The 13,381-nt window shown below is 38.0% G+C and overlaps 1 protein-coding gene across 1 annotated transcript in view; it reads right to left on the bottom strand.

The window, feature by feature from the left end:
* Window positions 1-13,381, bottom strand: part of eys (eyes shut homolog) — a 142,780-nt gene that overhangs the window by 7,024 nt on the left and 122,375 nt on the right. The window contains exons 43-46 of the mRNA XM_063874989.1: window positions 13,018-13,241; window positions 5,637-5,809; window positions 1,247-1,429; window positions 10-176 (exon numbers count right to left, since the gene is read on the bottom strand). Of these exons, the coding sequence (XP_063731059.1) occupies window positions 10-176; window positions 1,247-1,429; window positions 5,637-5,809; window positions 13,018-13,241 (747 nt within the window). The remainder of the gene's footprint in view (window positions 1-9; window positions 177-1,246; window positions 1,430-5,636; window positions 5,810-13,017; window positions 13,242-13,381) is intronic.

Genomic DNA, 13,381 nt, shown 5'->3' with positions numbered 1-13,381 from the left:
CAACATCACCTTCAGCCATCCGGTCCTCTTTGACCTTCCAAACGTAACGGTGTGAATGCTGGTCTGCTGATTCAGTCGATCACTGAATATGACTGCTACACCCGATCCAAGGTTGAATCTATGCACAACTCGGCCATTCCGCAGTCCCAAAACGAGGAAGTCATCACCATCATCGCCTGGAAAACACATAAATAGTTCGTCACAAGCACAGTAGACATGAGAACTGAAAACTTTGACCTTACAATTACCCATTTAACAGTCTACACCACTAAGCAGGAAATACATACAGTATATACTGTATATAAATATAGGGTTTGTGGGTGCGAAGATGCATTGAGCACGTTGTATGCAGAACACTAATTTCAAACATAGTCATTAAACATCATCATTAAGACTGCATCTGTACTATAATCCTAAAAATACATTATGTTTGTTTGCTGAAATATTTATTCTAGTTTTGTTTTATAGTTTGCCTCATCTGCTTGTTTAATTACGTGTACCTTGATCACTGCCACCCAAAAAATTAAAGATGCCACTTCATTAAACCAATTATCATGCGAAACGTTCCTTTTTTATCTATTCTTACTTTATGCCTTTGTACCATTTCAAACAGTGCTGCTCTCTCTCCTGACAAGCGTTTCATTATTCATACTGTGTTGTTTTGCCTCCACCTTGATGAATTTTACTCTCAAGAGAAAACGAGTGCATAAGATCCACAAGATCTTTTTTATTTCTGCGCCCTCTTCCTCGTTTGATGAAATATGCTGGTGACAATGACACAGCAGTTACCTGCTTCTAAGTCTGACCCTGCAGTAGGAGACCTTAATTTAAAGTGATGGCTGCTGACAGCATCACATTGCACCTGCATCTCAAAGACTGTTGAATGCAATTAGCACTGATACTTTTGAGATGCTCAGTTCACATGTTCATTTTTTATGCTAGCAATGCATCTTGCTCCCGTTGGAAGTCAAGAACAATAACAGTTAGCTGTTAACATTACCAGGATATCAACTAATTATTGGACTTCAGAAAGACTCTTAATAAATGTCTCTCGATCTGCCAAAAAATAAAATCCCTTTAGGGTCGGCCTTGATGGGAGGATCACAGATGAGATTGAAAAAATCCTTAATGAAGTTTGACAACTAAAATGAAGGAGACGTTTCAATGTTTTTTTCCCCGTCTTTTTTCATTTGACATTCGGCAGAATGATTTTAAACAGCTGCGAGGGTGTCTAAATTGAGCTCACCTTGTCCTTTATGCCCAGCGAACAGCATCAGGTTATCTTTCACAGAAGATGAATTATCTGCGAGGGTGAACTTCAGCTTGAACTCGTAGAAGAAACTCAGGCTCGGGATGGAGGAGTAAGCCACGAAAGAAGTGTAACCAAACTCATCACTTCCACTGAATCTGGCACGGGTAATATTGATGGCTGCAAAACAAACACATGTATTTCATATATTTGAGTTCAAATGGGATGGTTCTTTTGTGTCTGTGTGGCTTGAATAGAACAGGCCTGATTCATTTTCTCACTCACGGGTTACCAAAAGATGGCACTATTGCTACACATTACATACCAGGGGTTAGTGAAATATTTTCCTTTCTGAATCTATAAGATGATGACCTGTTTTCAAACACTATCACCTCTTCAGTCCTTTTTCTATTTCCATTAGTAGCTGTTTAAGAAAGCTTCTGCAAAGCACGCATCGCTTCATACCTGATGTTCAAAAGGGTAGCACAATAATCCCAAGATATTCAATTACAATCTCAAGTTTACTTATTCAGAATGGATGGTTGATTCAATAATGCCCTCTCTTGTACTCCATCTCAGCACACCCATCTATTTGATTTTTCACTAGGGACTCAATGTAAATTCACCCCCCCCCCCCCCCCTGGTCGTTCAAAATGACATGCTGTGCTGTTTTTTTTTTTTTACACAGCAGAGGATTCAGAAACAAAACTGCTCTTCTTCAACACCTTGCATACTCTTCTGCAGCCCCAGGCTATGGCTAAGAAGGGTTCAGAGCTCCCCTCTGCGACTGCCCTCAGCTCCGTGTGGCTGTTAAATTATTAATAAAGCTGGGAATGCTTCTGTTATCGTTTCCAGACTGGAAGAGCTGCATCTGCCTTTTGTTTCATTCAAATGAGTGTTTTTATACCCTGAAATAACATCTTAGCTCAGACTAAATACAAACATGTGAGCCATGATTACAACAAATAAAAGGACCTTGGATTTGTTTATAGGAGGTTATTTACTTGGTCCATGGACACACTACCCATGAGCTTACTGTACAAATATAGTGTCCATACCAATCTACAATAAACTGATATAGGCAAATATTAGATGACCAGCCATGAATACAAAACTATTTTAATGTGATATACAGTTATTCAGTAGTGGTTTTATATCAAATAAAATGTGGGGGTTTCGAATTTCTGATGGAATGATTTATAACTGAACTTTATTTAAGTGCCTTCTAGCGTCTTGCTCATATTATATTTGTACAAACATACGTATATTATAAGTGTTTGGTATAATATCACAGACTGTACTATCTAATTAAAGCCAGCAAAACAGATCTACTAGAATTAATTTCTTTCTGGGGGTTACATTTAATTTGTTTAAATGATAGTAAAAACTGTTAACTTCTAAATCTAAACTTCAGGGGCCACAGTTTCTAAAGCTATCGCTATAATACGTTTTTATGTTTTTTTTTAACAATTTAATTGTCTTTGATTTTGAAAGGGTCAAGTAAGCAAGAGAGAGACCGACAGTTTAATCCACATCAACCTGACTTTCATAGAAAACCACAATGGTCCATATCCTTCTTGTGATGAAGGTAAATAGGAATTCAGAAGTAAATAACTGAGTAAATCTTTAGGTTTCCGCCCAATATTGAACTACAGCCAACATTATGCATAATGTATACCCCTTCATTGGTAAACATTTGAGTGTTCCTTCTAGAAAAACCATCATTGTATTATACTTCAGAATTAGGTTCAGTGCTGGCGAAAGTCACACGGTTACTGAACATATTATTAACACAGAATCTTATGGACTGTAGCTGTGAAATGCATCCATCTATGGATTAAAACGTCACACTCCGTCAAATAATATCACCTAACATTTACACTGCTGGGTATTTGTGTAATGGGCTGCAAACTAAAAGGAGCCGCAGTAGAAAAAACAGAATGACATGCGGCGCCAGTCAGAGTGTGAAACGCATTTTGACAAAAACTGCATGTATGGTGTGCCTCTTAGCTGTCACAGTGCAGCTGGGAAAACAACAACTCTCCTGAGAGAGAGTGAGAGATACACTCCTAAATTATTTTCAATCTGGGAACAATGCAAGGTTAACAGAAACTTCCCTAAATCAATACTGAACTGAAGTGCTGATTCTGAATAATGCGGAATAATGCTGCACAGTGTCAAAGCACAGACAGTAAAACCATTGAAGATGGATTGTTTGAAAGGTATCTATGAAAATATGATGTACTAAAATGTCTACACTGACTGTTTTACAAAACAACAATACTGTGTTGGCAATGTTTTTCCGGCAAAACCTTTTCTTTGAATCATCCCTCCCTGACTTAGAACATCTTTTGATTAAAAGACCATTATAACTCATTATAAATTGACAACATCTCATAGCTCAGACAGAGAGGATATACTATTTGTAGATTTGAGAAAAAAGGAGCTGTAGTACTGTACAGTTTTTTGTCTTTGAACTCTAAACACGAACAATCTAAACATGCATCTTTAACAGGAGCTATGGGCAACTTGTATACTCAGGTTCACCATTAGTATTCTGAGTGAAGTCATCTTGAATATTCATTAATGTTTAATGAGCACGTCACTTGAGACTTACAGCATCAATAGCACTTATATTCATCTCCTCACTGCTGGTTCATAGACCAAACTTATCCATTAACATGAAGGTGGGAAAATCTTATATTTAAAGCAAACATTTAGCTCTTTAACGTTCCTCTGCTGGATATATAACTTTAGCTTTGTCTAAAATAAAGACAAAAATAACTACCATGCTATCACTGACTATTTTGTATCATATTCAAGGAAAGTACAAAAATAGACCCCAGAGGCAGGCAACCTTAGTAGTGATCAGGTTCGCCTCTGATCCCATCTGATGTAATCAGGATTAAAATTCAAATGTCAGCCATATACTGAGTTTGACACTGGAAGGTTAGATTTTCCGTTTGGGATGTGGGTGTTGAAAGACTGTCAGGGGCTGTGGCATGGCTGAGTGACTTATATGCCAAGCACCACGCTGCTCCTAAAGTCACTTTAGTCAAGCAAAACCCTTTTGTTTCTGAGAGGCATAGAGTGTGAAGCCTCTCTCATGGCATTACTGTTAGAATAGAGACCTTAAAATGCTCATTAACTATACTATACAACAAACAACAAAATATAATTAACAATTTTCTGTAATCGGATATCTCAATTTGGATTAAACAGGAGTCTTCAGCTAGGTGAATGCTAATGTCAACCTGCTAGCATAATCAAAATTACTAAATGATTTTAAAGCAGGTATGTGTACCATTGTCCCCATCAAGAGGTATCTTTAGAATTTGCCAATTAGCATTTAACATAAATGAGAATGTTTGTAAATACATGATGTTGTCATTAACCAAAGTATTGGACAAAAGCCTTTGACATGTTAATGCTAGAAAAAGTCATTGGATTACCAAAGTTAGAGGGACTCTTGCTCTGGGGATGTTTGAACAGAACTTGATGGCAATCTTTCAAATATTTATTTCAGTCTGGACCAAAGTGTCTGACCATATTGCAGTCCCTACAGCCAGCCTGCTAGCATGGCTGAAAATACAGCATGTTTTTACAGTCACATTCAACAAGAGTTGTCCAGTATGTTTTCATTTGAGTTATGCAGCAGTCCTTGAATAAATGCAATTTGTAGCATTTTCAATGTCTTGGTTTATTAAGAGACTTTAAAGAACAGCATTATTTGAGATTCACTGGCCAAAAAGTTTTTGTATTTAATTAAATTTTTTGGCAAATAATTGGAAGACTATTACAAACTCATCTAAGGATTCAAAATACATTAGCCAGTCAGTGTATGACCCTTCATTATCACTTGCTCTGAAGTTGTGTGATAGGAATATAAAGTTAATGCTTCTATCCTTTTGTCTTGTAAGTTAGCATTTGGTGAAACGGCGAAAAAGTGACCACAGATGGGCATAAGCAACAGTAAGCTAGCTTATTAATAACATCGCTGGTAATGTGAGAACACACGAACACCCTGCTGTTCAAGCAGAAACCTGACATTTTAAGAAAAAAGTTGTGAAGAAAAGTTGCTTTGAGTCACACCGCTAAAATTACAGTAGCAAGGAATTAAGATCTTATGAACTAAAAGGAGTCATTTGGAATATTCAGCAAAGAGGCATGGAGTTTTCCCTTGATTATCTGACTATTGCTGGAGGAAGAGCTTTCTGCCTTTTCAGCGCAATTTAGTTTCATTAAACCCTTTACTTTTACAAGAAGCTCCTATTTTACCAACTGCTCAGGGCTCTCATTCACCAACTGTTTGCAGATCAGCCTCTTTATAAAGCTGCTAAATCTGTGGCGCATTGATCTGTGTGGAGCTCTTCTCTGTAGCACTCACGTTCATCACACAGTAGACCTTGTCTTCCGTAGGGGCAGAGACATACGGCCTCCAATGGTGACTTTGGGATGCATGTTGCTCCGTGACCACAGGGGTTGCGCTCGCAGGCGTTGAACTGGCAAAGTCGGCCCGTGTAGAGCGGGGGGCATTCACAGAACCAGTCCTCAGCATCACTAAACGTGTAAACATAGAGGGAGGCATCATTAGGACAGAGGTGAAAATGGACCATGACATTGCAGCAACAGGTCCAGTGGCAACACACAAGGAGATAAGTGATAAAACACCCTGTGAGGCATGGAAGAACCTGAAATGATGTTACAAATAAATGTGAGCAGCCTGATGGCTTACTTGTGATATATATATATATGAGATCTGCTGAAATACTTGAAATAGAGGGAACATGTGCTGGAGAAAAAATAATAATCTTGTTATGGAGTTATTCATCTTAGCAGCTGCTGCAGAGGCAGAAATGACTTCTCTCAGTAAAGATAAACACGAACGCAGCCTGAAAAATAACAGCAGAAAGCGGAGATTAGTAGCATGTCAGAAAACGTATAACCATGTCTTTTTTTCCTTGATGCATGCACTTCCTGTCTTGGCAAGAAGGAGCGTGATCTAGCATACAAAGTAATATCCAGACAGGGACTTTTTAAAATGCACTAAGATGTGCACAGCTTTGAAAGGTGTATCATCAGAAAGAGGAAGCATTTGTGGGGTTTCAAATCTATAAATTAATAATGTGTTTTGAGCAGCAGCACTGGAGGATGTATTTTGCTCTTAAGGAAACTGGCTTTTTGGGATAAAATATTTACATTCTGTCGCTGGAGTTGAGCATTGTTAGATCTGACTGTATTGAAATATAAAATGATTTTTATAATGCAGTAAACATTTGTAGTGTTTGATTATTAACAGGCTGAAGACACTTTCACAGCCGATTGTGACTGCTATTTTCAAAATAACAGTAACAAATGAAGATTGTCGTGCGTTGAACAGAACATACTTTGCTATTTGTATAATCTGTGACAACCTGCAACAGGAAGTATCAAATATTTAATAGAGCAGCTCCTGGTGCATTCTCTGTGTTTCAATGCTTTGGGTTTGCTAACTTGTCCCCAGCATTGTCAGTTAGTGTTTGTGTTTCAATGTTGACAACACACAAACTGCGTGGGCTTTCCTCCAGATGTTCTACTTTCCTCCCCAGTCAGAAAGCATGCAGGTTAGGTAAATTCATGGTAGGTGTGATTGTAACTGTGAATGTGTTTGTTTGGCTGCTGTGAGACTGCTATTTATCCTCCATTACTCCCCCCTGAATATGACGGATAGATACACACACTAAACAGTTATTCAAATTACAGAAACTTTTTTGTTTTAACACGCCAAGAATTATAATTCTATATGACAGACGGTCAGACTTTACAACCACCACGGCCCCTGGTAGACCCCCCACGAGACCTGGCTGCAATTGCTAAACTGTTATTGGTACTGGACGTGTATTTCGTATATCGTGTAATTTCAAAATCTTTAATATTAATAACACAAAAAAAAAAAACGCTGCTAACAATTGTAAATTACCCCTGTGGGACGGTATTCTTATTCTGACTTTACAAATGAGATATTATAGATACTGCAACATAAGATCATTTCCACAACATTTCCAGCTATATTTTCTTTCATGCCCTTTCTGTGGACACATTTCTATGAACTGCTTTTGTGATTCAATAGAAGATATACCTACATACTTACATATTTTATAAATTCAAAATGAGGCTATTGTGTAAGATCTTACTGGTAAGAGAAAAATAATCTCAAAACATAATGTTGTGAAAAAACTAAATTCTCTTTAGATGTGTAAAGAGCAAAAAGAGCACATACACAATATGTAACACAAGGTGATATACAATATAACACAGGAATTTTCACATGTATAGCAAATAAGCACTCAAAACAGGAAGCAGATATCTCGGTCTACTGAAAGGTGTAAGTAGAGGAGGCGCAGTAGCTCAGTTGAAAACACTTTAGTCTTAATTGGCTTAATCAAAAATACGTGAAGTGTGGGGTGACAAAAGGTTACTTTAATTTGTCTGAGGCAATCACTTTGATTATGTAATTGTTGAAATGTTTGCACACTCATTTTAAATATGTAAATCTCGAAGGCATGAATGTGGTGCTCAAGTTTCTCAAAACCTACACCGCTGCAGCACAAAGGCTGGATGAATTATTAAGGAATACTACATTTTTAATCTAATGAGTACCAGATAAAATGATGAATAATTGACCGGTTAGCTTATGATATCCCTGTCAGCTAGAACCATAAGCTCTTCGGACATAAGTATTCCTCACATTTTATCCCTTGTAAGTTATTTACAGAAGACTTCCTTTTAAGTGCTTGTTGGTATGCAAATACAATCCTACATCGAGGCCCGAATGAGGCTCTGCTGCCATGAAAATCTTCAGTTCTCGGGATGAAAGCGTGTAGCCCACTTCATCCTTTGTTAAAATAAAAAGGACCGCTAGGTTTAGCAGATATTATTTATAGAGAAGAACTGCTCAGGTACTGAAACGCCATTTGCCTTTCAGTATAACAAACTGCCAATTTGACACTGTTATATTACGGACACTGTGATCCTGGGTGGGTTGGAGAGGAAATCATTTAAAAGGCAACTGACTTTCCACTCAATTGTTTGTCATCTGCATTTCATTATGACCAGAGGGATGAAGAGGAATTTACACATGGCATTCACCTGACTCACTCAGGCTCCTGTTTTAGCAGACGGCTGTTCGATATTTCTCTGACCTCTTCCAGGCACCCCTGCAAACGTTCCCTTGTCTGTTAAGTCCCCACAACAGAGTTCTTAGAAACACACTGCCATAGAAAAGCATACTTTAGATGATACTTGAAATGAAATCCTTATAGAAAGTAAGCCTAACGTGTGAGGGAACTTTTCTCAAGGGATCAGATATTATTTCTAAAGGTCCAAACTAGAACACACTGCACTCTGCAACACTTTTAAAGTATATACACACACACTTAAACTCTACACTTCTCAAATGTGCCAGTATGTTTATACACAGCTTTTTTTAGGGGGGGATTTTTTAACTCCTGAAAGGCTAAAAACCAAGCAGAATGTCTTCTTATAAACTGCATTGCCTCCGTGTATCAGAAATAAAGTTGTGCCAAACAAATCATTTCTTTACTAACGGAGGTTCAGACAGATGAAATGATACGTGATGATAACATGTATTTGCGGCAGACCTAAGCAAGACTCAACCGTATTTTCTCTTCAAACAGAAAACCGGTCCATTCCTTCGACTCCATGCTGTGATATAGCTCCATCACTGGTCTGCTCTCTCACCTTAACACCAGCTAGCTGTCATTGGGCCAAATGTTCCAGGCAACTTCTATGAAACAGACGTAGCCTTTGTAATGGAATAAAAATAAGACAACATGTTGAGCTGTATTGTTGTTCGAACCAAAACTGAAACAAGTGTTTAAAAGGTGAAAGGAGACAAAAAACATCTCAAACTATCACTGACATGACAACGGGGGGAAGGAAAATATAAAGTAAAAAGTGGTGTTTACACTGAAGACTGTCTTGTGTTGATTTAATAAAATAACATGATGTTATTCTTTTCTAGAGAACAGATTCCTTTAAATGGAGAGTGCAAAACCTGCAACAACTGAGTATGGAGTTCCCGAAAAATGTCTCCTAATCTCTCCAAAACTCAAACCACTGAAGTCAACGAATGATCAAAAGGCTAGTACAAACAAACACAAGGGCACAACACATTACTGATCACAACAATTATTTAGTGCCACAATGTTGTTACTTATTTTGCACTAAAATAACATTTCCTTTCTGCAGATAACAGCATGATTGCTAACCTGGCAGAGTCCTGCACATGTATAAATATTTCTTGCTCAGAACAACAGTCTCCAGCTGTTTAAGGGAATAACTGAGGCATTGATTTACTAAAAATCAATAGGTTTAGGTATGAGAGCAGCAGGCAGGTAAGGGAAGTCTGAAAGTACTCATGGAATGACTAATGCACTGTATTTTTTATTTTTACCAAATGTGTTGATGACCCCAGCTTTAACACTTAATAGTAGCCTTGGTTAGAAATTCTTTCTGATTATTTGAGATAACACCATTTCTATTCACGACTGTCTGAGACAGTCATGAATGTTCATGGAAACAAATCCCTTTATTCCCTTCGGCGTTTTTCTTTCTGTTGTTTCCAAGGTCAGCTATAAAAGACAAATCAAAAGAACAAGCATTTCCTTTTCCTGTATGTTTTTATACTGAGTTATGTGAGACCCTTGTTATTTTAATTCTTATATAATAATGATATGCAACTCCTAAGTATGTCAAGGTTACACAGAAACTCATTTTTAGACAAGAAATTGTCTCTGTATAAAAATAACCAATTCTGGAAAAAAAGAAGTTGTTTTGAATGCACATGTCCTCCAAAATTCAAAGACACTAATGCAATGAACTCTGTAATGAGCAAGTTCTCTCTGAAAATATTCTTCAGGGACTGCAATTGCACACGGGACGATAGCTATGTTTGTTTCTCATGGTAAATTAAAATAATTGTTTCTTGGACCTTGATTTATTTCTTGGGTACTTTGAAACAAGTATAGCTGGAACTCTGATTAAGATACAATTGGTTTCACTTTCTTTGTGAGGAACAATTGCAGGCAGTGAAATGGAGCAAGGGAAAAATTGACTTTAGTGGAGGTCTGTTTGTTTGGGTGTTTGGGTGTTTGTGTGTGTGTGTGTGTGTGTGTGTGTTTGTGTGTGTGTGTGTGTGTGTGTGTGTGTGTGTGTGTACGTATGTGTGTGTTGCTGAAGCTGGACCATCACAGAACGAACAAGACAGCATCTCATCTTGCAGGCAATTAGCAAGAAGTAGCACTGTCTACATAATTTTCCTCTATGTGTGTGTGTGTGTGTGTGTGCGCACGCTAAGGAGGTTAAGCATATTTCAATAATTCTCTCAGTAAACTAAATGTGGAACTATGTGTGTGATGTGTTTCAATCTGCTGTCTCTTAGTCCAACAACAAGAACTCACATTCTGAAACAAATCTGCTATAATCAATACTTAATCATTTCTATCCAAATTATAATATCCTAATTATACATCAGAATTTCAGTGTCTTTCAGCTTTTGTTTTTGTAAATTTAACCACCAAGTATATTCTTTTGAGTGACTTTCCCTGCTCTCAACAACCATACACGTCCTGCTCACAGACAACCAAAATCAAAAGCTAGTTAGTAAAAACAGCAAAGTATTGAGCATCTAAAATATAAACATTGCGCTAAAAGCAAAAACAAATATTGGACTTGAGGGATCAGGCTGCCAGAAACATGGCTCCAAATAACTTCTCACACTAAATATAAATAACATGTAAGTGAAAATTGCTGGGTGCATTACAGATGGTCTCAATTCATAGCCCCCATGCTGTTACTGAAGACGCCTATAGAGGTGGGTAAACAAAAAAGCTAGTTATATTAGTATAGAAGTAATATTCCAGTATTCTACTGTCCTCAAGAGTGATCTTGTTGTTACAGAGCAACAACTATTTACTTTAGCATGAATGTGTCTTGAAAGAAATTCCGTTTTATAATTTCCATGTGCTGAATTTAATGACATGGTCTCAGCAACCTAGCTGAGGTTTAAAAATGAATCAAACAACCGCTGAGAGCTCCCCTTGGTTGCTGATTGTCTGGCTCATCACACCGATGTCACTTATACAGTATACCTTACATGTAGGTATCCCCCGCCAACCAAAAGCCATTATGCACTCAGGTTTAATATCGATATTTCTGCATTTCTACGTGAACAGAAATATACCATGACAAAGCGACAGCGCCAATATCACCCCAAATGATCCCACAATCAAAATCCTTTTTCATCCTATTATAGTGCGGCGGTGCAATCCAGGGCAACTAACAGAATGAAGAGAGCTCTATGCACTCCGGGTGACCCCTGCATACCGTGTAGTTGAAGAGGATACTGCATTAACTTTTATTCGTCACACAGATAATTGCAAGGTGCACTTTTTCACACATGACAAGCCATCGTGACCACAATGCCCCCGGCTCTTAATTGGTATTCTTAGAGCCATTCATATTATGAAATTCCCGGCGCCCCTTTTCATTTCCTGTTTAATAAATGCATGTTAATTAACACTGTCATAACACAATGAAGAAGACATTCAGAGCAGCTATTTTCAGGATTACCTCAGGTGAAAGAGCATCATATGTAGTTATTGCACACTTATAAAGACAGCCAAAATTGCTGGTAAGTGGTGTGTGATGGCAGTCTGATGAGCTGCACTAAATAAATATGAAGGGAGAAAAGATCTGCACATATAAGGGACTAAGTTTGGCATAGGGATTGCCGTGACTGGATTTATAGAAAGCACTGGAATTATTTTCTTGACCATGCAGCATTACAACATTTCCAAGTGAAACCAATGTTATGAAATACTAAACATTGTTGTAACAAAGTATATATTCATTTTTGGAGGTAAAAACAAAAACAACAACAAAACTTTCAATGTTCACTAGTTTTAGCTCAGCTTTTGGTCTCCACCAACTTCTAACGGAAAATTCTGGGAGCTTTTCTAATACACGTAGCAATCTTATGCATTTATGTGCTACATTAGGTTTCTCTTCAGTCGGATGAGTAACTGCTGCAGGACATTTTGGCAAATTGGTTCGTTATCAGTATAACAATTTCAGCATTTGATGCAATTAACAAGCAATTTATATAGATTTTCTGCTGAGTCCCAGTCAAATATTTCACAGTGCACTGTTAGCCTGGAGTAGGCCGACATTAAAATCAGTCTAATGTAGATAAGATAAGCTTGACAACTGAACAGTTCTGCATTAAGTAATGGTTGGTGCTGGGGAGAGAAGCCATTGCCAAAACTGTCTTTTCCTAAGCTGGCTGACTGGGTTAGTGTGTGCTCAAAGCTCCTACTGCAGAGCCACAACTCATTCATATTTGTGGGGATTGGAAAAACAATTTAAAGTGGAATCTGGCTCTAGCAGTATTGCTTCATACTGAGTCACATGGGCGGGAGGAAACAGCAGGTCAAACGTGTAATGACCCTGTCACTCACGCTACTGTACAGTTTCATGATCTTTATTGGTTTTAGCAAAATGGTATTCTTCTTTCTTTGTTGAAACGTACATGTATGTAACAACTGAGCTGCAGTTCACCTCTTTCCTTCTGTAATTTATTGCATGTTATAGATTATTATCACAGAGGGAAAATTCCTTACAGAAACTCTGTATTTCCTATTCTTAATGGCTTTTAAGTTCAAAGATAGTTTGGTGACATTTCATTAGTGTAAAAGGTGACCAAGTACCTTCTACAAGTTCCTCCATTACGACAGGGAAGGTGTTGGCAGACAGGCGGGTCACAATTCTTGATGTTTCTCCCGCTCACAGCCTCACCCACCAGGTAAATCTCTTTTGAGTTGACCTGAAGTTGCCCGATGCATCCAATGAATCTCCTTGCTCCCTTTGCACTCCCATCATGCATCTCCCAATGGGATGAAACATCCCCGAGAAATATGGGTCCAAAGGGTTCCTGCAAAAAAATGGTAGAAAGCCAGTCCTCAGTGTTATCGTTTAGTAGATCACACTAAATCATACAAAATCCCATCACGTACAAGCTACTCAGCTAAAAACAGGCTCTCAATATCAGTGTGTGCATGAATATATTACCAT

The sequence above is a fragment of the Eleginops maclovinus genome, chromosome 22 (assembly GCF_036324505.1).
Source record: "Eleginops maclovinus isolate JMC-PN-2008 ecotype Puerto Natales chromosome 22, JC_Emac_rtc_rv5, whole genome shotgun sequence".
Lineage (NCBI taxonomy): Eukaryota > Metazoa > Chordata > Actinopteri > Perciformes > Eleginopidae > Eleginops > Eleginops maclovinus.
The sequence above is the reverse complement of the archived record's forward strand: the minus strand, read 5'-3'. Positions and strand labels throughout refer to the sequence as shown.